This window comes from Gastrolobium bilobum, unplaced genomic scaffold, assembly GCF_033153095.1.
Source record: "Gastrolobium bilobum isolate Gb01-03AN ecotype WA unplaced genomic scaffold, APGP_CSIRO_Gbil_v1 utg39686, whole genome shotgun sequence".
NCBI lineage: Eukaryota > Viridiplantae > Streptophyta > Magnoliopsida > Fabales > Fabaceae > Gastrolobium > Gastrolobium bilobum.
This window is the reverse complement of record NW_026895111.1, coordinates 23,070-43,837: the sequence shown is the minus strand read 5'-3', so window position 1 is coordinate 43,837 and position 20,768 is coordinate 23,070. Positions and strand designations below refer to the sequence as shown.

Genomic DNA, 20,768 nt, shown 5'->3' with positions numbered 1-20,768 from the left:
ATCAATATTTTTTTAAAGTTTGATTTTATGATGTTATGCAAATTATCAACACTCTTAATGCTAGCCTAAATCTAATGGCTTCCGGGGCTTTGCCCCTTCCACTTTATTAAAAATAAAATATAAAAATCTAATGGCTTCTACTAGATACGTAAATTTTCTCAACTCATCATTAAGGATAAGGTTCTTTTGGTAAGTCATCTTTAAGGATAAATTTAGTTGAGAATGAAGGGGTTGTTTGATTTAGGTGATTTTTTTTTTTACTAGGAAAATATAATTAATAGAGATCTGCAGGGAAAGTGAGTTAGATAAGAAAGTTATAAAAAAATTATTTGGTTAAGCAAAATTTTACCAAGAAAATTGAAGAAAATTTTTGAATGTGTGTTTGGTTGAAGATAAAATATTGATAGGAAAACTTAATCAAATTACAAAATTATCCTTTTAAAAATAACCTTGTAGGACCAATTGGTTTCAGGCAAAAATTGAGGGGTAATTGTGTCACTGTATAAGACCACTTTATTAACTTCTCCGATTTTCAGACAAATACCACCTTCCAATTTGCTCTCTGGAACAGTGATTTTTTGCTTTTTAACATGCAAAACACGACAACTAGGCAACCGACATTGATGGATAAAATTAATAAGATCGGTGAACCAAACGTGGACAATTGAGTATGCAGGAATCACTTTGTTGGGAAACAAACCAAAACTCCTCAACCAAACACCCCTCGAAAGGTATTCCAAGAAGATTTTCAAATAAAGTTGAGGAAGATTATATTTATAAAATATTTATATTTATAATTTTTTTATAATCATATCTTAATTGTTAGTTTTAGTCAATCAACGGTTATTATTTATTGCGAATTAATAATTAATTAATGAATTTAATATACGAAAATAATAATTGTTAATTAAAAAAAATAACAATTAAAATATGACTGTAAGAAATTTTAAACGAAAATAAGTTATAAATATAATATTCCTCATAAAAGTTAATGTATATTTTATAATCAGTACTCAAAGTTTATCTTCATCTAATAAATCATCATGAATCTTAAGATAGAGATATTAGAAGAAGGTTTCGTTTTTTTTCTTGTTAATGTAGATAACTTATTTACATTGAGTCTAAAATGTCGTTATTTTGAGACAAAAATCAAAGTATTTTTGTAATTATAATTTATTTCAGGGTTATAATAGTATTTTTATTGTATTTTTTTAATTTTTCAATGGAAAATAACGTCATTTTGAGAGCAAATGTAGATAACTTATCTATTGTAGAAATATTAAAGTCTAGAAGAATAATTAAAAAAGGTTATCAAGATAGAAATCTAACTTTTCAAACAAACATGCGCGAGATTAAGTGTAATAAAACTTAGGGTTAATCTTTTCTCATTTTACATGAGAAAATTTTCTCATGTTACACATACATTAAAATGTGGGTCCCATTTTTATTTTTTTGTCTTTTTACTTTTTTTATAGAACCCACTTATGTATTGAATATGTAGCATAAAAAAATTTTCTCATAAAATTTAATCCCCTAAAACTTGTGGAGGAAATTGTAATCGCTTCTAATATCAATTGAATTACGGAGTAATTTTTAAAAAGGCACACTGAAATCAAAGGTTAAATACATTTCCCTGTACACATATTTTTTCCCTTCTGAACTAACAACGTTCCCATAACTTACCGTTCAGGCAGACAGCGTTACTGTTCTAATCAGAGGATTGTTCGAGAAAGAAAAAAAAAAGGTTGGCAGTGATGGTGGTGTTGTCGGACGTAAAGGACGAGGATGAATTCGACGAAGAACCCGGTGAGGTTATCGAATCGGCACCGCCACAAAAGGTTGGCGAAGAGAGGCAACTCAGTAACTCGGGTCTCAAGAAGAAGCTGATCAAGCGCGGACTCGGATGGGAAACCCCTGACTTCAACGACCAAGTAACTGGTTAGTCATCATCACTCAAAAATCTTAAAATCTCTTTATGCAAGTAACTACTAAACAATGCTCAATATTCAATACAGTTCACTATGTTGGGACTTTACTTGATGGAACAAAGTTTGATTCCACTAGGGATACAAATCAACCTATGATATTTACTCTTGGTCAAGGTGAGAACTGAGAACAACATTTTGTTGGCATTTTTTTTTAATGTAATTTCAATATCGAAAAACGATAGTGTCATTTTTAACGAAATCACATCATTTTGTTGTGTTTTTGGTATTTTTTTACTGTTTTTTTTTTATATAAAACTAGGAAAAAAAGAATGTGGAGGAGAGAGAATGCAAAAACACAACAAAATAATGTAGTTTCATTAAAAATGACACAAAATTGTGTATTTTAAAATGACAAACATTTTTTCCCTTCAATATATGTTTTTATGTGGGTGTGACTTAGATTTGTTTATTTGTTGATGGGGTTGATAGGTCAAGTGGTTGCTGGGTTGGATCATGGGGTTATAACCATGAAGAAGGGAGAGGTAGCATTGTTCACATTGCCTGATGATTCTAGAGGCATTTTGCAGTTTGAGGTGGAACTCATTTCGTGGATCAAAGTGGTGGATGTTTGCAAAGATGGTGGAATTCTCAAGAAAATTATGGAGAAAGGGAGCGGGAATGAGCGGCCTGGTGATTTAGATGAAGTCCTTGGTATTCTAATAGCTGCTTATACATATTTTTTGCTTCCCATCAGTTGAACATATTAATCAGTTGAGAGTTATATATCCATTTCAGTTTTCTGTTGCTGTGTCTCTTTTGGCCTGTTTTGGAAATGAAGAATGTGTCAGCTGATTAGCTTTGTCGTTCTTTGGTTGCTATTGCAGTGAAGTATCAGGTGGTGCTAGATGATGGCACTGTTGTAGCAGAAACACCGGAAGGAGGAGTTGAATTTCATGTGAAGGATGGTATTGTTGTTGAGTTGTGCTCTTACTTTATTTCAATAGACAGGGAATGTAATTTCATTTTTCATCTCACAGCCTGTCTGACCAATTATTGTACTGGTTGAAGGTTATCTTTTTCCTAGATTGCCGAAAGTTATCATGACCATGACAAGGGGAGAGAAGGCTAAATTAATTGTTCAACCTCAGTGTATGTCTTTTGTTCTTCTATTCAACCTATAGTATCTGTATTTTCGGTCTTTCCGGCAGCCAAATGAAAGGCTTATTATATTTCCATATTTAGTTTTTTTTATGAAAAGATTCATGAAACTTCCTTCTCAAAATATGACTTTGACTGAAATAAAATTGGTATAACCATCTTCATAGTCCATTGAAATGTTTCTTCTTTCTTCTAGTCAGTTTCTGTTTTCCTAGCACCTAGGTTACTACTATACCATAATAGACATTGAAAAATTGATCAATCTATGGAACTGCAAATATTAATATTTGTGCATCAATTGCGAAATCCAATTGAAAGTCAAGCCTGCTTTTGGCATAACTCCGTAAAATTGGGTACATAGCCATTTATTTCTTTCAAACTCTTCTTGGTTATAAGTTATTCTATATCTTGATACCAGCCTAAATTTCACTGTACTTCCCTAGCTTCAGGGATCTTGTGGACCAATATCTCAAATAATTAGTTTGGAATTGTATTTCATATGGTGACTACAGATGCCTTTGGGGAGATGGGGAGAGAAGCTGGCAGTGGGCTGCATTCAATTCCTCCCAATTCAGTGCTGCATGTTAATATTGAATTGGTGTCCTTCAAACCTGTCATAAATGTTACTGGTGACTCCATGGTGCTTAAGAAGATTTTGAAAGAAGGGGAGGGTGCTTCCACAGCCGATGAGGGTGCAAATGTTACTGGTAAGTAAATGACACTCATTTTATTATTTAAGAACAACTAGTTCAACCATTTGGGTTGGAGGGTTCTTATTGATGCAGTTGATTTCAATCAGAATGGATCTAGAATTAGAAGGATTATCTATCATATGATGTCATAGGAAATTTGAAATCTCTAGCTGTCCTCTGATGTTTCATTATTAACAATTTTCTTTGACTCAAGGATTATTAAATATTTGCAGGCTCTTGATGTGACTGTGTTAGGAAACCACATATTACCAAGATTTATATTAGGCAAGAGTGCAGTTAGGCAACCAAGGAGAATTGAATGATTAATGTAACATAAATTGAGTGATTTGTATAATATTTCGAGTAAGGTAATCAATTGGAATCATGAGGGGAATTTGATTTGTATGACTTTAAGAAAGGAGATGGGGAGAAGATAAAGGGTAACCTGATGCTATGAAGTCCTGTTATGCTCTAGGTCTAAGGAATGGTCAGACCTATTGTGTGGTTCTATAGTTGGTAGTCTTACTTGCACAAGGATAATTACATAATTCGAATCGATGACCTCTGTGTCATATGGCGACAACTTCTACCGTTGTACCAAGGCTATTCAACATTGTAGACTCAAATCATTTGCAAAGCGGGTTAATGAAAAGATTAGTCCTGGGTTTTATAGGCCATTTGGGATCCTTGATAGTGGCCAGGTTGCTTGTAAATTGAACTAACCTGCTGAGCAGCCGTCTGCACCCTGTATTCCATGTCTCACTTCTTAAGAAATATTTTTTTGTGCCTGTGAGAGTCATTACCCACTTTTTTCTTTCATTCTTCTTTTTTATCTTTTTTATTTTCTCAACCAGTTCTTCAGAAATCCATTGAATTCAACAAGGCTAGAAAATTACAATGGAAAAGGCAAAAGCAAAAGATAACTTCAGAGCAAATTAGAGAGTGCTCTGAGTCTCTCCCAAGTCCCAAATTCCAGCCTATCACATTTTACTCTCCAACGACTATTTATCCCCCTCCATAACAAACTTCCCTTCTAACAACCTAGAGAAATATTCTCCTAACTAATCATTTGGCTGACTCAGCAAGTGCCACAGATCCACTGCATTTGGGTGTAGAATATACTCGTAGGCCTGGGGCTGTATCACACTCCCTACGCCATATTCTCCATTCCCAGGGCTCAAATCAGAGCCCTTTTGTTAAGGGGAACAAACTCTTTACGGCTTGAATTAATGATTGTTGGTTCATTACTTGCTTTCCTATATGATGAATAGTAACTCTAGGTGCAACCTGTAGAGGTACTGGATTACAGAATCACGCTCGAGGGTCTCACTGAAGTCCTAACTGGGAATCGTCTAAAATACTGCTAGAGTTTCCTATGTTTCACCTTGAGGACCAAGTGAAGGTCCACTAAAGCACAATCACATGTTCCCAGGGCTCAAACCGGAGCCCTTTTGTTAAGGGGAACAAACTCTTTACGGCTTGAATTAATGATTGTTGGTCCATTACTTGCTTTCCTATATGATGAATAGTAACTCTAGGTGCAACCTGTAGAGGTACTGGATTACAGAATCAGGCTCGAGGGTCTCACTGAAGTCCTAACTGGGAATCATCTAAAATACTGCTAGAGTTTCCTATGTCTCACCTTGAGGACCAAGTGAAGGTCCACTAAAGCACAATCACATGCATATAAAAAAGAGGATGAAATGACTATTGTAGTGGTCAATGGACAATAAAGATTGCACATGTAACTTTTATGTAGCATTTTTCTAGAATGGTTTGCTGGGAAAACACTCAATGAAAGTAAAACAAGGAACCTAATTTTACTAATTGTTTTGGTTAAAATTGCTATGGCAGTCAGGTACACAGCTATGCTGGAAGATGGCACTGTATTTGAGAAAAGAGGAATTGATGAAACGCAACCCTTGAAATTCATAACTGATGAGGGTAAGTTTATTCTTATTATATCTTAACTACACTATTTTGCATACTCCCCCCCCCCCCCCTTTTCTTGTGATGGTCATTGAGTGTAAATGATATCTACAAAGTAATGATACTAATGTTTTTATTTTGCTGTCTGTAGAACAAGTGATTACTGGTCTAGACCGAGCAGTGGAAACAATGAAGAAGGGTGAGAGGGCCATAATTAACATACACCCTGATTATGCATTTGGAAATGTTGAAGTGAGGCGAGATTTTGCTATTGTGCCACCAGGCTCAAATGTAGTTTATGACATTGAGATGATGGATTTTATTAAGGTAAATGAAAAAGGAAAAAAAAACACTCGGCTTTGGTCCATTGAGGAGTTGAATATATATCTTTTTTTTTTAAAGACTGATGGAAATACTAGAGAATGGAGAAAAACAAAGTGGCTTGCAGTATCGTTTAGTTTCTCTTGCAATGAGGTGTATAGTTTGTTGTTAGGTACATATTTGTATCTGGCAAAATTAGTGCTTTTAATACTTTTAACTTATATTTGTTGAAAGGAGAAAGCACCATGGGAATTGAATAGTAATGAGAAAATTGAGGTTGCTGGGAGGAAGAAAGAAGAAGGAAATTTATTATTTAAAGGGGGCAAGTATCAGCGAGCAGGGAAGAAGTATGAGAAGGTAAATCCTTGACTTGCTGTGGCTTTGGTTTTTCAAGTTCATCAAGATTCTTTCATTCATACCAAATCCGTGATACCTTGTTCACTCTCAGGCTGCTGATTTTGTTGGTGAAGATGGATCCTTCGGGGATAATGAGCAAAAGCTAGCTAAGGGACTGAGAGTGTCATGCTGGTTGAATGGTGCAGCTTGTAGCCTTAAACTTAATGACTTTCCTGGAGCAATCAAGCTATGTTCACAGGTGAATAGCCAATCAACTCTTGCATAAGATTTGAAGCAGCCAATTCTGTGAGCAGATTGGCTAATGGGAGAGAACAAAATTTGGGTGGGAGTATAGGTTACAAGTTGTATGCTTTAGGTAAAACTAGTTGGGAGGTAAAGGAAAATAAACTCGTTCTCATGAGATTCCTGGTCTGCTATTTAGGAGACGAGTTATTTGAATTTTGAGTTGATTTACTTGGAGTTACTATCTAGTTTGTAATAGTCGGATAGAAACCCTTTCAAATATTGCAGAAAACTGGGAATTATCTCAGATTACAGAGATGAAATAAGAAAGAAACAGAAATGGAGCATTACGGTAACTAGGCTAAGTCTTTGAAGGGCTAGCTTCCTCCCAAGTTCCACTCTTCCAACTGAATTCTTGCTTTACTTTCCTCTTCCCCTCTCTTTTGCATTTAACACTTGCAAACTTCACTCAAACCTCACTCTTCCTCTCCCCTGCTGCTGGGTGTCTAGGCATTACAAGAAAATCCCCTATGCATATTCCCTTTTTCCTCATCTCTCTTGCTCATGTGGGTCATCAATCCACTACCTTTATCTTAATTCTCCTCACGTAGGTTATCTACTTCAGTCCTATTCAGCTAAGTTGTTTCATGAGCTGATGGTGCATAAATGGCTAGAAATGTACTAGGGGTGAGGCGGGCTTCAACGCTGGTTGTGTTGAGATTGTTCTTTCCATATTGTAACCAATCTTTTAGCATTATTGCCTGCGAATGTCGCTTTTATGTTTCGATTCTGAAAAGGAAATACATGTGTTCTTAATTTCTAGTTGAATAATAGCAATGCTTAAACTATATGAGCTTTGAAAACTATTACATAAAGAAGTGGAATTTTTTTCACAATATTGGAAGCTTCATGTAGACTGATGCATGCCTGACTGCAAACAAGGAAATGAATGAATTAATATCATCTCATCATTCAAATTATAGCATGGAGGCCAGAGTTACAAGAAAAGTTCTCATATCACTTTTTCTTGCTCTTTTCATCAGGTGCTTGATATTGAGTTTTACAATGTGAAAGCTTTGTACAGACGAGCGCAAGCATATATAGAGACTGGAGACTATCTTTTGGCAGATGTAGACGTCAAGAAAGCTCTTGAGGTGGATCCACAAAACAGGTACTTAAAAGGGTTGTTTCTCCAAAGAAAATTACTACTGGATTAAAATGGAAGTTTCTCATTGTGGGAACATGGTTTTTCATTTCCCAGGGAGGTAAAGGTAATTAAGAAGAAATTGAAGCAACTTCAAGCTGACAGTGACAAAAAAGATGCTAAGCTGTATGAAAATATATTTGCACATAAAATAAAGGACTCGCCTGTGGCAACAAAGGTGATTAGTGTTTAAACTTAATAACTCTTTTTTGTTTGTGTATTTGAAATCAGGAATTTGTCTTGCCTTAATTCCCCCCACACACTGAATCTTTTGGAGGAAAATTGAGTACATGCAGGGTAGAAATAATCGGCATATACTTCTTTAGAAAAAGAAAAGCTAGAAAACTGGACTTTGCTAGTTTAGACTGATGCCTTGACGAGCAATGGATTATGAAACATTTCGACACTTCCTATGTTGTCACTTTAGGATTTGTATATCATTTATTGTCCTTCTTTTCATTTTGTTGTTCTTAATCTCAGTTGATTGTCTTTATGAATACCCAATTTTCTTGCTTCTACATAAACTGTATTTGCGACTAAAGCTCTTACTGTTCTCAAGCAGAGACTGAAGGTTGAGAAAGAAGAGGATGAGAGGAAAAATGAAGAGGCCGTGAGAATGGAAATGGACCAAATTGCTGATAGCGCAGCCCCTTCTGATGGTGGTTTAACTGTTGATTCTTGTTGAACCTGTATAGTGTACTTTATATTATAAAGCTTCTATTAAAAATGAGAAAGATTATATTTACAATTTATTTTCGTTTATAACCTCTTACAATCAAATCTTAATCGTTGATTTTCGTCAATCAGATGGTTATAATTTATTGAGAATTAATAATTAATTAATAAATATGATCCTATAAATTATAATCGTAAGATTGACGGAAATCAACAGTTAAAATTTATTGTAAGAGGTTGTAAACGAAAATAAATTGTAAATATAACTTCTCTCATTAAAATATAATATGAAGTAGTAAATGGTAGATGTAAATTCAAATTCGGATGAAAGTTTACATGCTCACATAGCAAACATTTATGGGTATCTTGACCAACTCGTAATATTGCTGTATTTTGGATGAACGAATATACACACTAAATTCGCACTGCATTACTTGTTTAAGTTTTTATATTGGACGTGTTGAGATATATAGTTTCACATTAGTTGTATATGCAACTAATGTGGAGTTTATAAGACTTTGGGCACTTTCACTCTTTGAGCTAGCTTTTGGTGTGGTGCATTCTAAGATTCTTTACATGATATCACGACGAATTAATCTCAATGCTGTCTATATATGAGGCAGGACTTATATTGCTCCACATTTTAATAGCATTTTTGCTCTTTGTATTTATTACGTGGACAGTGATGGTCTCACATTTATGTGAGCTGAGTAAGCAATTTGAACTGTTTAAGAAAAAAATAAAAAATCATGGGTTCATCATACGTCATTTGAACAAGCAATGTGATTCAGCTGTAACATATTCTTGTTGATAATTTCACTTACAATCCAACGATCCTAATCCTAAATCCCTCAAAAAAATAAAAACATTCTCGCAAGAAAATTAATAAAAATCAATTTGACAAACCCAATTTCTCTCCCCACACCCCAATTTCTAATAAAAAATAGAAAAATAAAACATGGAGAACCAAGTCCAATACAACCTTTTGAAACATTTCTTGTTTTCTAATTTTTTTCTCTCTTCTCCAAAGACACACAAAATCACAAGTGACCTTTTACTGCAGATCCGATTACAAAAACTAATTATTGGCTGAGGAAGATGTTGTCGAGATTGAATATCCTCTTGAATAATCTATATGCGAGATCCGGTAACATTGCAATTTGGATAATTAAATCATGACTTAAGAGTTTGATGATTAGAGAAAATTGAACAGCTTCTACAAAAATTAAAATCAGTTCGATTTCAAAAATTGTTGGTAACCAAACCGCTTTTGCCATATTAGAACTGAACCATTTACAAAGATTAAAAAACTGTCCTTACAAGATTAAAAATGGTTTTTCCCATTAGAACTGAACCATTTATATATATATATATATATATAGAATATGGAAATCCAGGCATTTTTTCCATCCTTCCTCCACAAGTCTTTGAAGGAATGACAATCTTTTCTAAAAAATTCGACAATCTAGCAGATCCTTTTCCAATAGATCTGCATTTTTTCTCAAAGTTCTCTCTGGCATGGATATTTTCATGGCAGTACAATTACGACGAGAAAACAGGCATCAGACTACCATTACTCAGGAGACAAGCTTTTGTTAAATGGTGGATAGAATTTGATGCTTCAAGAGCTTACCCAGAAAATGTCAAGCTCTGGTTTAAACTAAATTATCACTTTCAAATCATCCCTAGCCCTCTGGTATCAGAGCCTGATGGGGAAGTAGGAATATATGGATAGATCTAAATTATCTGACAATCTGTTGTTTATTTACGTTAAAATCTTAATCTAATGCTCAGTTGATAAAAGTTAATTTACATCTATCTCTGTATTACTATGGATCCAAATGATGGTTCAGATATCTGGGAAATACATCTGTTTTATTATCATGTTTAAATCTTTCTCTTCTAAGCTCTCTTTCAAATCATCTCAGCCATCTTCTTCTTCCATCCATAAAGATCAAGTTAAAAATCATACAAAAAATATTTTTAAAGAAGAAATCTCCTTTGAAGATATCAATCAAGATCTGGATAACTGGGAAATTCCCAGAATTCCAACTAATGAACTATACAAACCCGAAGGAAACTTCTTTCGGAAATCTGACTATATCATCAGAACAGTTGAAAGAAATATCCCTTTAAATAAGGAATTTGAAGAATTTCAACTACTTTCAAAATCGTCTATACAAACTCATAAACAAAGTTATAACTATCTGCACATCGGATGTGTCCAAGTGGCTATTAAACCTCTTGGAATTGAAGGTCTAAATGCTTCTGTTCTTCTATGCCTTCGTGATACAAGGCATAACAAATTTACAGATTCTATACTTGGAACTGTTGAAACAAGCCTAAGCAATGGACCAATCTTTTTCAATTGTTATCCTGATCGTATGGTTAGTCTTCAAGATAAAAATATCTTGGATGTCTTAACTTTGAACATTGAGACAAGTGGTCTGGACATGAAATCCGGATCTATTCCAGCAGCTTTGCTTTTTAGGATTCAATATAAAGTATTGAATTCTTCCATCTCTAGGGTTCTTAAACCCAAGAAAACTGGGGAAACTACTTTGTTCCTTACTGACATGTCTAGAGCAAATGTCACTGTTCCCAAAACCATCCGTTGGACTGACATAGTCCTACCAGATAAATGGAGGCTTGAGAAGGCAACACCTGCTCAACCTAGAGATACTCCAAACTTTAGAGAAATCAAGCAGTTCCCAAGTGGTGCTGTTGAAATAATCTTCGATAGAAGAAACTCTTTCAGTTCTGCAAGTTCTTCCAGGTCTGTTCAAACTCAAGATTTTCGTTCTGAAGATTTTCAATCTGCTCTTTCAAGGAGATCTTTCTCTCTACAATCTCTGAACCTAGTAGGTTCAATCTCCATCTCCAAGGTTTGGACACTTCTTCTTCTATTCCTAAACCTTCATATACCCAAAAAGAAGAAGAAAATGAACAAAGTATCATCCAATCCCCAAAATCTATTCAATCTCCAACCTATTCCTCTATGCATAATTCTTATGATGTTATATAAGTTCATTATAGATAAGGAAACCCTTAGGAAAGACTTTAATTCTGAGGAACGGTCTCCTCAAAAAGAATGGTTCTTCCAAAATTATAAGGGAATTAAAAGACAACTAATTCAAGAAGAATTTTATAACTTTCTTGACAAGGTAGAGTTAAATATTCCTTTCTTTGATTGGTTTCAAGCTTATTCTGTCCAACAGGACATTGATTATCCATTCAAGACTCCTCAATCTGCTAATGTCATCACTGATTGGCACCTGAAAGAAGGAGAGATTATCAAGTCTGAATTTCCTCCCACAACTTCTTTCTATCTCCCAAAAGTTTGTGATAACAAAAGTAGGTCTGTTCTTGCTTCACCTTTTAAATTAAAAGATGAAAATGAACAAGTCTCTCCAATGGATTTTAAAAATCTTATTGAGCAATCTAATTACACCAACAAATATCTTCAAGTTTTGGGTGAAAAACTTATCAAAACTATTGAACCTTCATCCTCTGCATCTTCTTCTAAAAACTTAGAAAAACCTTTGTTCAAACCTTTCAAAATGAATGATCAACTTAGAAAAGAGTTTGCAAAGTTAAAACCTGCTCAATCTCAGTCTCAGGATGAATTTCTTAAAAAAATTGATGAGAAGTTAAGTACATTAACCATTCCTGATACCCCACAACATTCTGATCAAGAGACTCAACAGTCTCATAAACATAACACTCGGTCAAAAACTATCAATACTCTGAATCATTATGATGAATCTCCTGAGTCAGATAACAAATCTGAAATTAAAATTAATCCTATAACTGGTATTAATAATTGGAGAAACCCTTCCAAACTTTATTACCAAAAAGCAACTGCTCCTGATCTTCTACTTGAAGAAAAGAATACAAGTTTCAAAAGTTTTAATGGTAACAACGTCTATGAATGGAACATAGATGGTCAATCAGAGTATAACATACTCAATATAATGCACCATATGACTATGGTTGCAACTGCCTATCAAACTTCTCATAATTGTTCTGAAGCAATTATAGTCAATATTATTGTCTCTGGCTTCTCTGGTCAACTCAAAGGTTGGTGGGATAATTATCTTTCTGAAGATGAAAAAAATTCTGTTCTTAATGCCATTAAAGTTGATCCTGATGGCATTCCTATAGTCTCTGATGGAAAAACTATTCCAGATGCTGTTAATCAATTAATCTTCACCATTATCCAACATTTCATTGGTGATCCATCCTTATGGAAAGATCGTTCTGCTGAACTCCTATCCAATCTTAAATGTAGAACCTTAGGTGACTTTCGCTGGTATAAAGATACCTTCCTAACTAGGGTTTACACTCGAGATGATAGTCAACAACCTTTCTGGAAAGAAAAATTCTTAGCTGGTCTTCCAAAATCTTTAGGAGACAAAGTTAGGGATAAAATCCGTCATCAATCTCTAACTGGAGATATCCCTTATGAGCAATTAAGTTATGGACAATTAGTTGCTTATATCCAAAAGGTAGCTTTAAAAATCTGTCAAGATGATAAAATCCAACGTCAACTTGCAAAAGAAAAAACTCAAAATCGTAAAGATCTAGGATCATTTTGTGAACAATTTGGTCTGCCTTGTACTACAAAACCTAAAAAACATAAAAAACAGGAACAAAAACAGGTTAAAACTTTTAGGAATTTTCGTAAGAAACCCAATTACAATAAAAGGTTTAAAAATGAAAATCCTAAGCCAAATACTGAAACAAATAAATCACAAAATACATCCAAACCAATTAAGCCAACTATTTGCTACAGCTGTGGTAAACCTGGACATATTAGTAAATATTGTAGGCTTAAGAAAAAACTAAATAACCTAAACCTTGATCCTTCTATTGAAGAACAAATCAATAATCTTCTAATCCAGTCCTCGGATGAAGAATCTGGAAAAGAATCCTCAGAAGATTTAAACCAAATTCATGAAGATGATCTATCTTCTAGTGAGGACTCACAATCCTCGCAAGAAATTAATGTCTTGACTAAAGAACAAGATCTTTTGTTCGAGGTCATAGATTCAATCAGTGATCCCCATGAAAAGAAAGCTTACTTAGCAAAATTAAAATCATCCTTGGAAACCAGTTCTTCTAAATCTAAAGAGTTGTTGGTTCCTAATAAGTTTAATCTTAAAGATACCCTTAAAAAACTAGAAAAGAGTATTACTGTCAAACCTATAACTGTCCAAGATCTTCAGTATGAGATCAATATTCTCAAAACTGAAGTTAAACAAATCAAAGAACAACAACAAACTCATCAGAACATCCTTCTTCAATTACAAAATGAAGAATCAACGGGAACGAGTATGGAAAATACTCTGTCTAAACCAGATGAAGATAAAAATCTTAAAGACGAAGAATTTTTAGGATTAATTAATCAATTAACAATTCAAAAATTCTATATCCCAATCAAACTCAATGTAGGTAATTTTGACCTTGAAATTGAAGCTCTGTTTGACACAGGGGCAGATTCAAACTGCATTCAAGAAGGTCTAATTCCTACTAAATATTTTGAAAAGACTTCTGAACGGCTTAGTACTGCTAGTGGTTCAAAACTTCAGGTTAATTATAAACTTCCGAAAGCAATCATTGAAAATGATAATTTAAAAGTTGAAACACCGTTTCTCCTTGTTAAAAACCTAAAAAATGGAGTTATTCTTGGAACTCCGTTCATCAAATCTCTTTTTCCTCTAACTATCACAGATGAGGGTATAATTACTTATCATTTGGACAAACCAATTGTTTTTAAATTTCTTAAGAAACCCATCATAAGAGATTTGAATTTTATCCATTACAAACAAAAACAAATCAATTTCCTTAAAGAAGAAATTTCTTTTAAGAATATTGAAAATCAGTTAAAGCAGCCTGAAGTTCAACAAAAGATCAAAGTTTTGCTTGAACAAATCCAAAATACAATCTGTTCTGATCTTCCGAATGCTTTTTGGCAAAGGAAAAAACATATCGTAGATCTTCCCTATGAAAAGGATTTTAATGAAAGGCAAATCCCAACCAAAGCTCGTCCTATTCAAATGAGTGGTGAACTTCTTGTCTTTTGTCAAAAAGAAATTGCTGATCTCATTGCTAAAGGTCTCATCAGGAAAAGCAAGAGTCCTTGGTCTTGTTCTGCCTTCTATGTCAATAAGCAATCTGAAATTGAGCGTGGAACTCCACGGTTAGTTACCAATTACAAACCTCTTAATCAAGCTCTTCAATGGATTCGGTATCCGATTCCAAATAAGAAAGATCTTCTCAATCGTTTGTATTCGGCAAAAATCTTTTCTAAATTTGACATGAAATCTGGGTTTTGGCAAATCCAGCTCAATGACAATGAATGTTACAAGACAGCTTTTACTGTTCCATTTGGTCAATACGAATGGAAGGTAATGCCTTTTGGACTGAAGAATGCTCCCTCTGAATTTCAGAGAATCATGAATGATATCTTCAATCCATACTCAACTTTCACTATTGTCTACATTGATGATGTTCTTGTCTTTTCTCAATCTATTGATCAACATTTTAAACATCTTCATATTTTTGTAGATGTAATTAAGAAAAGTGGTTTAGCTCTTTCTAAATCAAAGATCAATCTATTTCAAACAAAAATCAGGTTCCTCGGTCATACTATTTATCAAGGGACTATTACTCCAATTTGTAGAGCTATTGAATTTGCTGACAAATTTCCCAATCAAATTATTGATAAAACTCAATTACAAAGATTTCTTGGTTGTTTAAATTATGTAGCTGACTTCTTTCCTCAGCTTAATAATCTAATCAAGCCTCTCCATAATCGTCTTAAAAAAGACCCTCCTCCCTGGACTGATGTTCATACTGACGTAGTCAAACAGGTCAAAGCTAAGGTAAAGGAACTTCCTTGTCTTTATCTTCCCAATCCTCAGGCTTTCAAAATTGTTGAAACTGATGCCTCTGACATAGGTTATGGTGGCATTCTTAAACAAAGAGTCTCAGACAAAGAGCATATCATTGCATACACTTCAAAACATTGGAATCCAGCACAGCAAAAGTATTCCACTGTCAAAAAAGAAGTTTTAGCAATTGTTTTATGTATTTCAAAATTTCAATCTGATTTATTAAATCAAAAGTTTTTAATCCGTGTTGATTGCAAATCTGCAAAAGACATTTTACAAAAGGACGTAAAGAATCTAGCATCTAAACAAATTTTTGCTAGATGGCAAGCTATCTTAAGTGTTTTTGATTTTGAAATTGAATATCTCAAAGGCACCTCAAACTCTCTCCCTGATTATCTCACTCGTGAATTTCTGCAGGGAAGATAAACAGTGTCCTGTCATGCCGAAATCGGTAAAATCAACCTCTTCTAAAGAGAGGAAAGGAAAGCTAATCCTGGCTGGGTTAGCTAAAAAATTAGAAAAAACTGGGTCTCCAGCCCAACAACAATCTGGGTCATCTACCCAACCCCAAACTGGGTCATCTACCCAAAGAGTTGAGGATACTTCCTCTTCTAAACAATCCAAAGCAGACTATGCAATGCCAATCCAAACACTTCAAGCCTTCCAAGACCAAGGTTTGACCCATCTACCAAAGAAAACCTGGGCTGAAATAGCTTCAGAAGATGAACAGGAAGAAAGTCTTTCTGTTTTGATTGATAACCTAAAAACCAAGCAGATCTCTAACCGTCCAAACAGGGCCCTAGAAATCCAACCCAAACCTATTTCTACCCAGAAACCAAAACCTCAAACACCATATGTCTCAAAGAACAAGTTTCTAGAAGTAATCCAAATGGAACCATCCTACTGGGATAATAAACCAACCAAGGTTCCTGTGAAGATCTTCCCCAAAGACTTCAAAGGACGACAATTTCATTTCAAACCACATTCTCCAACTAAATCCCAAAATTTTTATGAGTTTATTCTACTTGATTCAAACTCTATTTCCATCAAACACTATAAGAGTCCAAAAGACCCTGAGTTTATTACTCATTCAACCATCCAGATTCTCAAGGTGATCACCCCAGCAGAATATGGAAATCCAAATAAAATAACCAAATTTTCCCAGCCTTATGATCCAATTGGATATAATTATTGGGACTATGAATTAGCCTGGACCAATGTCTTCTTCATGCAAAATAAAGAAAACAAACATTCATGGTTAATTTACTTTAAGCAAAATATCCAATATAATTTCCCGCAATGGTTTAATAAATGGTGGGATTATTTTGGACCAATCCTTGATATCCTTCCTCCACAAGTCTTTGAAGGAATGACAATCTTTTCCAAAAAATTCGACAATCTAGCAGATCCCTTTCCAATAGATCTGCATTTTTTCTCAAAGTTCTCTCTGGCATGGATATTTTCATGGCAGTACAATTACGGCGAGAAAACAGGCATCAGACTACCATTACTCAGGAGACAAGCTTTTGTTAAATGGTGGATAGAATTTGATGCTTCAAGAGCTTACCCAGAAAATGTCAAGCTCTGGTTTAAAAAACATCCAAAAAGCATCAAGCCAGCTGATCCAGAAACCTCCCTTTTCTTGAATCAAAAGGCTCAGATCACAGCAGCATTAGCAGCATCAACCAGCAAAGAAAATTTTGCAAAGAATTTGCAAGGTATTCTTCAATTACTCCAAGAAGAAGCTGAGAGTTCTAAACAGAAGACAGGTTCTTCATCTCCTTCTATCTCTTCTTCAACAGAAGACTTCTACCAAAATGAGGATGATTGTTTTGGAATCAACTTAGCAGAAGACTGTTGAAGAAAACCACTGTAGTGACGCTGATGGCAAAATGACATGAGCATGATGTCAGCATAAGGTGACGCATACAGTGACGTAATCAAAGTGTCGGCAGAAACTGTAGCATCACGAGTCAGTTACTGTTCACTTAACCTACACTGTTCAAACAGTACCGGTCATGTAACTTGTACTGTAGCAATAGTGATTTTTCAATCTATTTAAAGGGTTGCTTCAGTATGTTGAAGGCATCCTTTTATTAGCTGAGTTTAGAGAGATAGTCTAGAGAGAGAGACTGCGAGGTACTTCTGAGTTTTCTCTTCTTCTCTGTTTTCTCTTTATCTTTCAATCTGTAACTGTAATCTCAATCTTTATGTTTTGAATAAAAGTGTTATTTCATATCTGCTTATGTAATGAACTCTTCTCTTCTCCATCCTTCCACCCAAGTTTGACTTCGGCCTACCGTATACAGCTTGGGTTCTCACCTTAAATTTATTTTATGTTTTAATTTCTGCATTTTAATTTCAGTCATTTATTTCATATAGTAGTCCGTCTACTTTCCTGCTTTCCATTTCTGCTCTAGTTTACTTCATTTCCCTCCTCACACTTCCGGAATCCCTCCGGGGATGCCTTCAACATACTGAAGCAACCCTTTAAATAGATTGAAAAATCACTATTGCTACAGTACAAGTTACATGACCGGTACTGTTTGAACAGTGTGGGTTAAGTGAACAGTAACTGACTCGTGATGCTACAGTTTCTGCCGACACTCTGATTACGTCACTGTATGCGTCACCTTATGCTGACATCATGCTCATGTCATTTTGCCATCAGCGTCACTACAGTGGTTTTCTTCAGCAGTCTTCTGCTAAGTTGATTCCAAAACAATCATCCTCATTTTGGTAGAAGTCTTCTGTTGAAGAAGAGATAGAAGGAGATGAAGAACCTGTCTTCTGTTTAGAACTCTCAGCTTCTTCTTGGAGTAATTGAAGAATACCTTGCAAATTCTTTGCAAAATTTTCTTTGCTGGTTGATGCTGCTAATGCTGCTGTGATCTGAGCCTTTTGATTCAAGAAAACGGAGGTTTCTGGATCAGCTGGCTTGATGCTTTTTGGATGTTTTTTAAACCAGAGCTTGACATTTTCTGGGTAAGCTCTTGAAGCATCAAATTCTATCCACCATTTAACAAAAGCTTGTCTCCTGAGTAATGGTAGTCTGATGCCTGTTTTCTCGCCGTAATTGTACTGCCATGAAAATATCCATGCCAGAGAGAACTTTGAGAAAAAATGCAGATCTATTGGAAAAAGGATCTGCTAGATTGTCGAATTTTTTGGAAAAGATTGTCATTCCTTCAAAGACTTGTGGAGGAAGGATATCAAGGATTGGTCCAAAATAATCCCACCATTTATTAAACCATTGCGGGAAATTATATTGGATATTTTGCTTAAAGTAAATTAACCATGAATGTTTTTTTTCTTTATTTTGCATGAAGAAGACATTGGTCCAGGCTAATTCATAGTCCCAATAATTATATCCAATTGGATCATAAGGCTGGGAAAATTTGGTTATTTTATTTGGATTTCCATATTCTGCTGGGGTGATCACCTTGAGACTTTTGACACCAGTGTCAAATTTAAAGTTTGACACCTCATATGAGAGCCGTTAGATCAAAAAAGATCAATGGTGTCACATGCTTACAAATTAGAGTCATTGATCTTTTTTTATCTAACGGCTATCAGATGAGGTGTCAAAGGATCCTACCCCTCTCTCTCTCTCTCTATATATATATATATATATATATATATATATATATATAAAAAACTATTTTTGCTTGAATTAAGTTGTTTTGGATTTTTAATTCAATTCTTTTGGATTTTTTCATCCATAATTACTACGCTCATAAAGAATCTAACTTCAACTCAAATATCATATTGTTTTACACAATAACTCCATAAACAAAGTAAATGCTTGAAGATGGGTGGTTCAAACTCTTTTATTTAGCCAGATGTATGATGGGATAATGTTTTAGAAACTTCCCATCCTTCATGTTTAAAGCGTGCATGGGTTTAGTATTTCTCATTTTGTTGAAGAATTTTTTTTTCTGCCACAATATAAAACTGAATGATTTCTATTATGTCCCATTAATTTTTATCTCTTGTCATTATAATGGGATTCACTGGCTTTTATATGAGTGCAGAGGTGACAAAATGGATTCAACTCTTTAGGTTAACTTGTATAACCCGATTGGGTTGGAATTTTCAATCTCCAACCCGCTTGAACCCCCCGCCTCGCTTAAGGGAGGGTCAAAACGGCCATGGTGGGGCTGGTTGACCCTCTAGGTTGATTTTAAATTTTTATTTTAAAAAAATATTAATTAATGATATTTTTTTACACTTCTTTTATTTATTATTTTATGACTTTTACATATATAGAGTATAATTTTTGAAAAAAAAAAATCAGTTTTCTAATATGTTGGTGATTTGGTGGGTTGGCGGGGTGGGTTGTGTTGGAGGTGGGTTGGAATGGGCAACCCCTTTCAAAAGCAGGGCGAACAAGTTGGGTTATTTTAAGGTGGGCAGGTGGGGTTACCCGCGAGCCACCTCTGGGCTAGAAAAAAATTTCTACAAATATTTTCCCCTTAAAATATCAAATACATTTTAAAAAAAAGTTATATTTGAGGAGGGCGGTTATACGTACCATCATTTTAGACTTATCATTTTTATAACTTATTTGGCTATAATTTGAAATCAACGGTAGATATTATTTTATTTTTCTCTTTTTCAACCGTTTATTTCAAATTATTTTCTCATTTTCTGTAACAAAAACAGAAATATTTTGTCCTTAAAATATCATATACATTTTAAAAACAAAGTTATATTTGAGGAGGACGGTTATACTAATCACTATTTTAGACTTATCATTCTTATAACTTATTTGTTTATAATTTGAAAATAATGACAATTATTTTTTTTTCTTTTTTACCCATTAATTTCAAATTGATTTAATGATAACCAAGCATTTAATAAGAGTCATAAGTTTAAAATAATAGTAAGTATAATTTTTTCCATATTCAAGAGCTTAAGTTCTCTTACTAGTATTAAATGTGTTTGAATATTCAAATTTTTTAAAAGAGTTAAATTCTTCGCTAATGTTATAGTGCATAACAAGTAATTAACCGAGTGAATCACAACTAAAGGATAAGTGAAATTAAACTGAAAAATCTAATAATTAACCGAGTGAATCACAACAAAAGGATGAGTGAAATTAAACTGAAAAATCTAATAACTGTGTGTACGCATTCATAAGCATTTGCTGCCTTATGAATTGATTTGATTTTATTTTATTATTATATATAATTTTCTATAATTCTTTATTTTATCTTTCGGTTTGGCCTGTTTGATAAAACAAACCCAGATTCTTTATGCATTTTCTTTGTTCAAAAAATCAACCCAACCAAAACAAAAAAACATGTCATGGACCATTGAATCAAAGCCCAGACTTTATAGGGATCCATGAAACTCCGCACTTATACCTCAGAGCTAACCTAAC

The 20,768-nt window shown here is 34.3% G+C and overlaps 1 protein-coding gene across 4 annotated transcripts; it reads left to right on the top strand.

The window, feature by feature from the left end:
- Window positions 1–1,671: 1,671 nt before the first annotated feature.
- Window positions 1,672–8,931, top strand: LOC133310181 (70 kDa peptidyl-prolyl isomerase-like). 4 transcript variants are annotated; one of them, XM_061511106.1, is made up of 13 exons: window positions 1,672–1,938; window positions 2,016–2,102; window positions 2,418–2,639; window positions 2,813–2,893; window positions 2,997–3,077; window positions 3,599–3,793; window positions 5,633–5,722; window positions 5,859–6,034; window positions 6,263–6,385; window positions 6,477–6,623; window positions 7,651–7,778; window positions 7,869–7,989; window positions 8,374–8,931. In XM_061511106.1, the coding sequence occupies exons 1-13, from the start codon at window positions 1,755–1,757 to the stop codon at window positions 8,494–8,496; spliced, it is 1,758 nt and encodes a 585-aa protein (XP_061367090.1). In that variant the 5' UTR covers window positions 1,672–1,754; the 3' UTR covers window positions 8,497–8,931. The 4 variants fall into 4 exon arrangements, with proteins under 4 accessions (XP_061367090.1, XP_061367152.1, XP_061367213.1 ...); XM_061511229.1 differs by having other exon boundaries at window positions 1,901–1,938; window positions 2,516–2,639; window positions 8,374–8,930; XM_061511168.1 differs by lacking the exons at window positions 6,263–6,385; window positions 6,477–6,623.
- The last annotated feature ends 11,837 nt before the right edge of the window (window positions 8,932–20,768 follow it).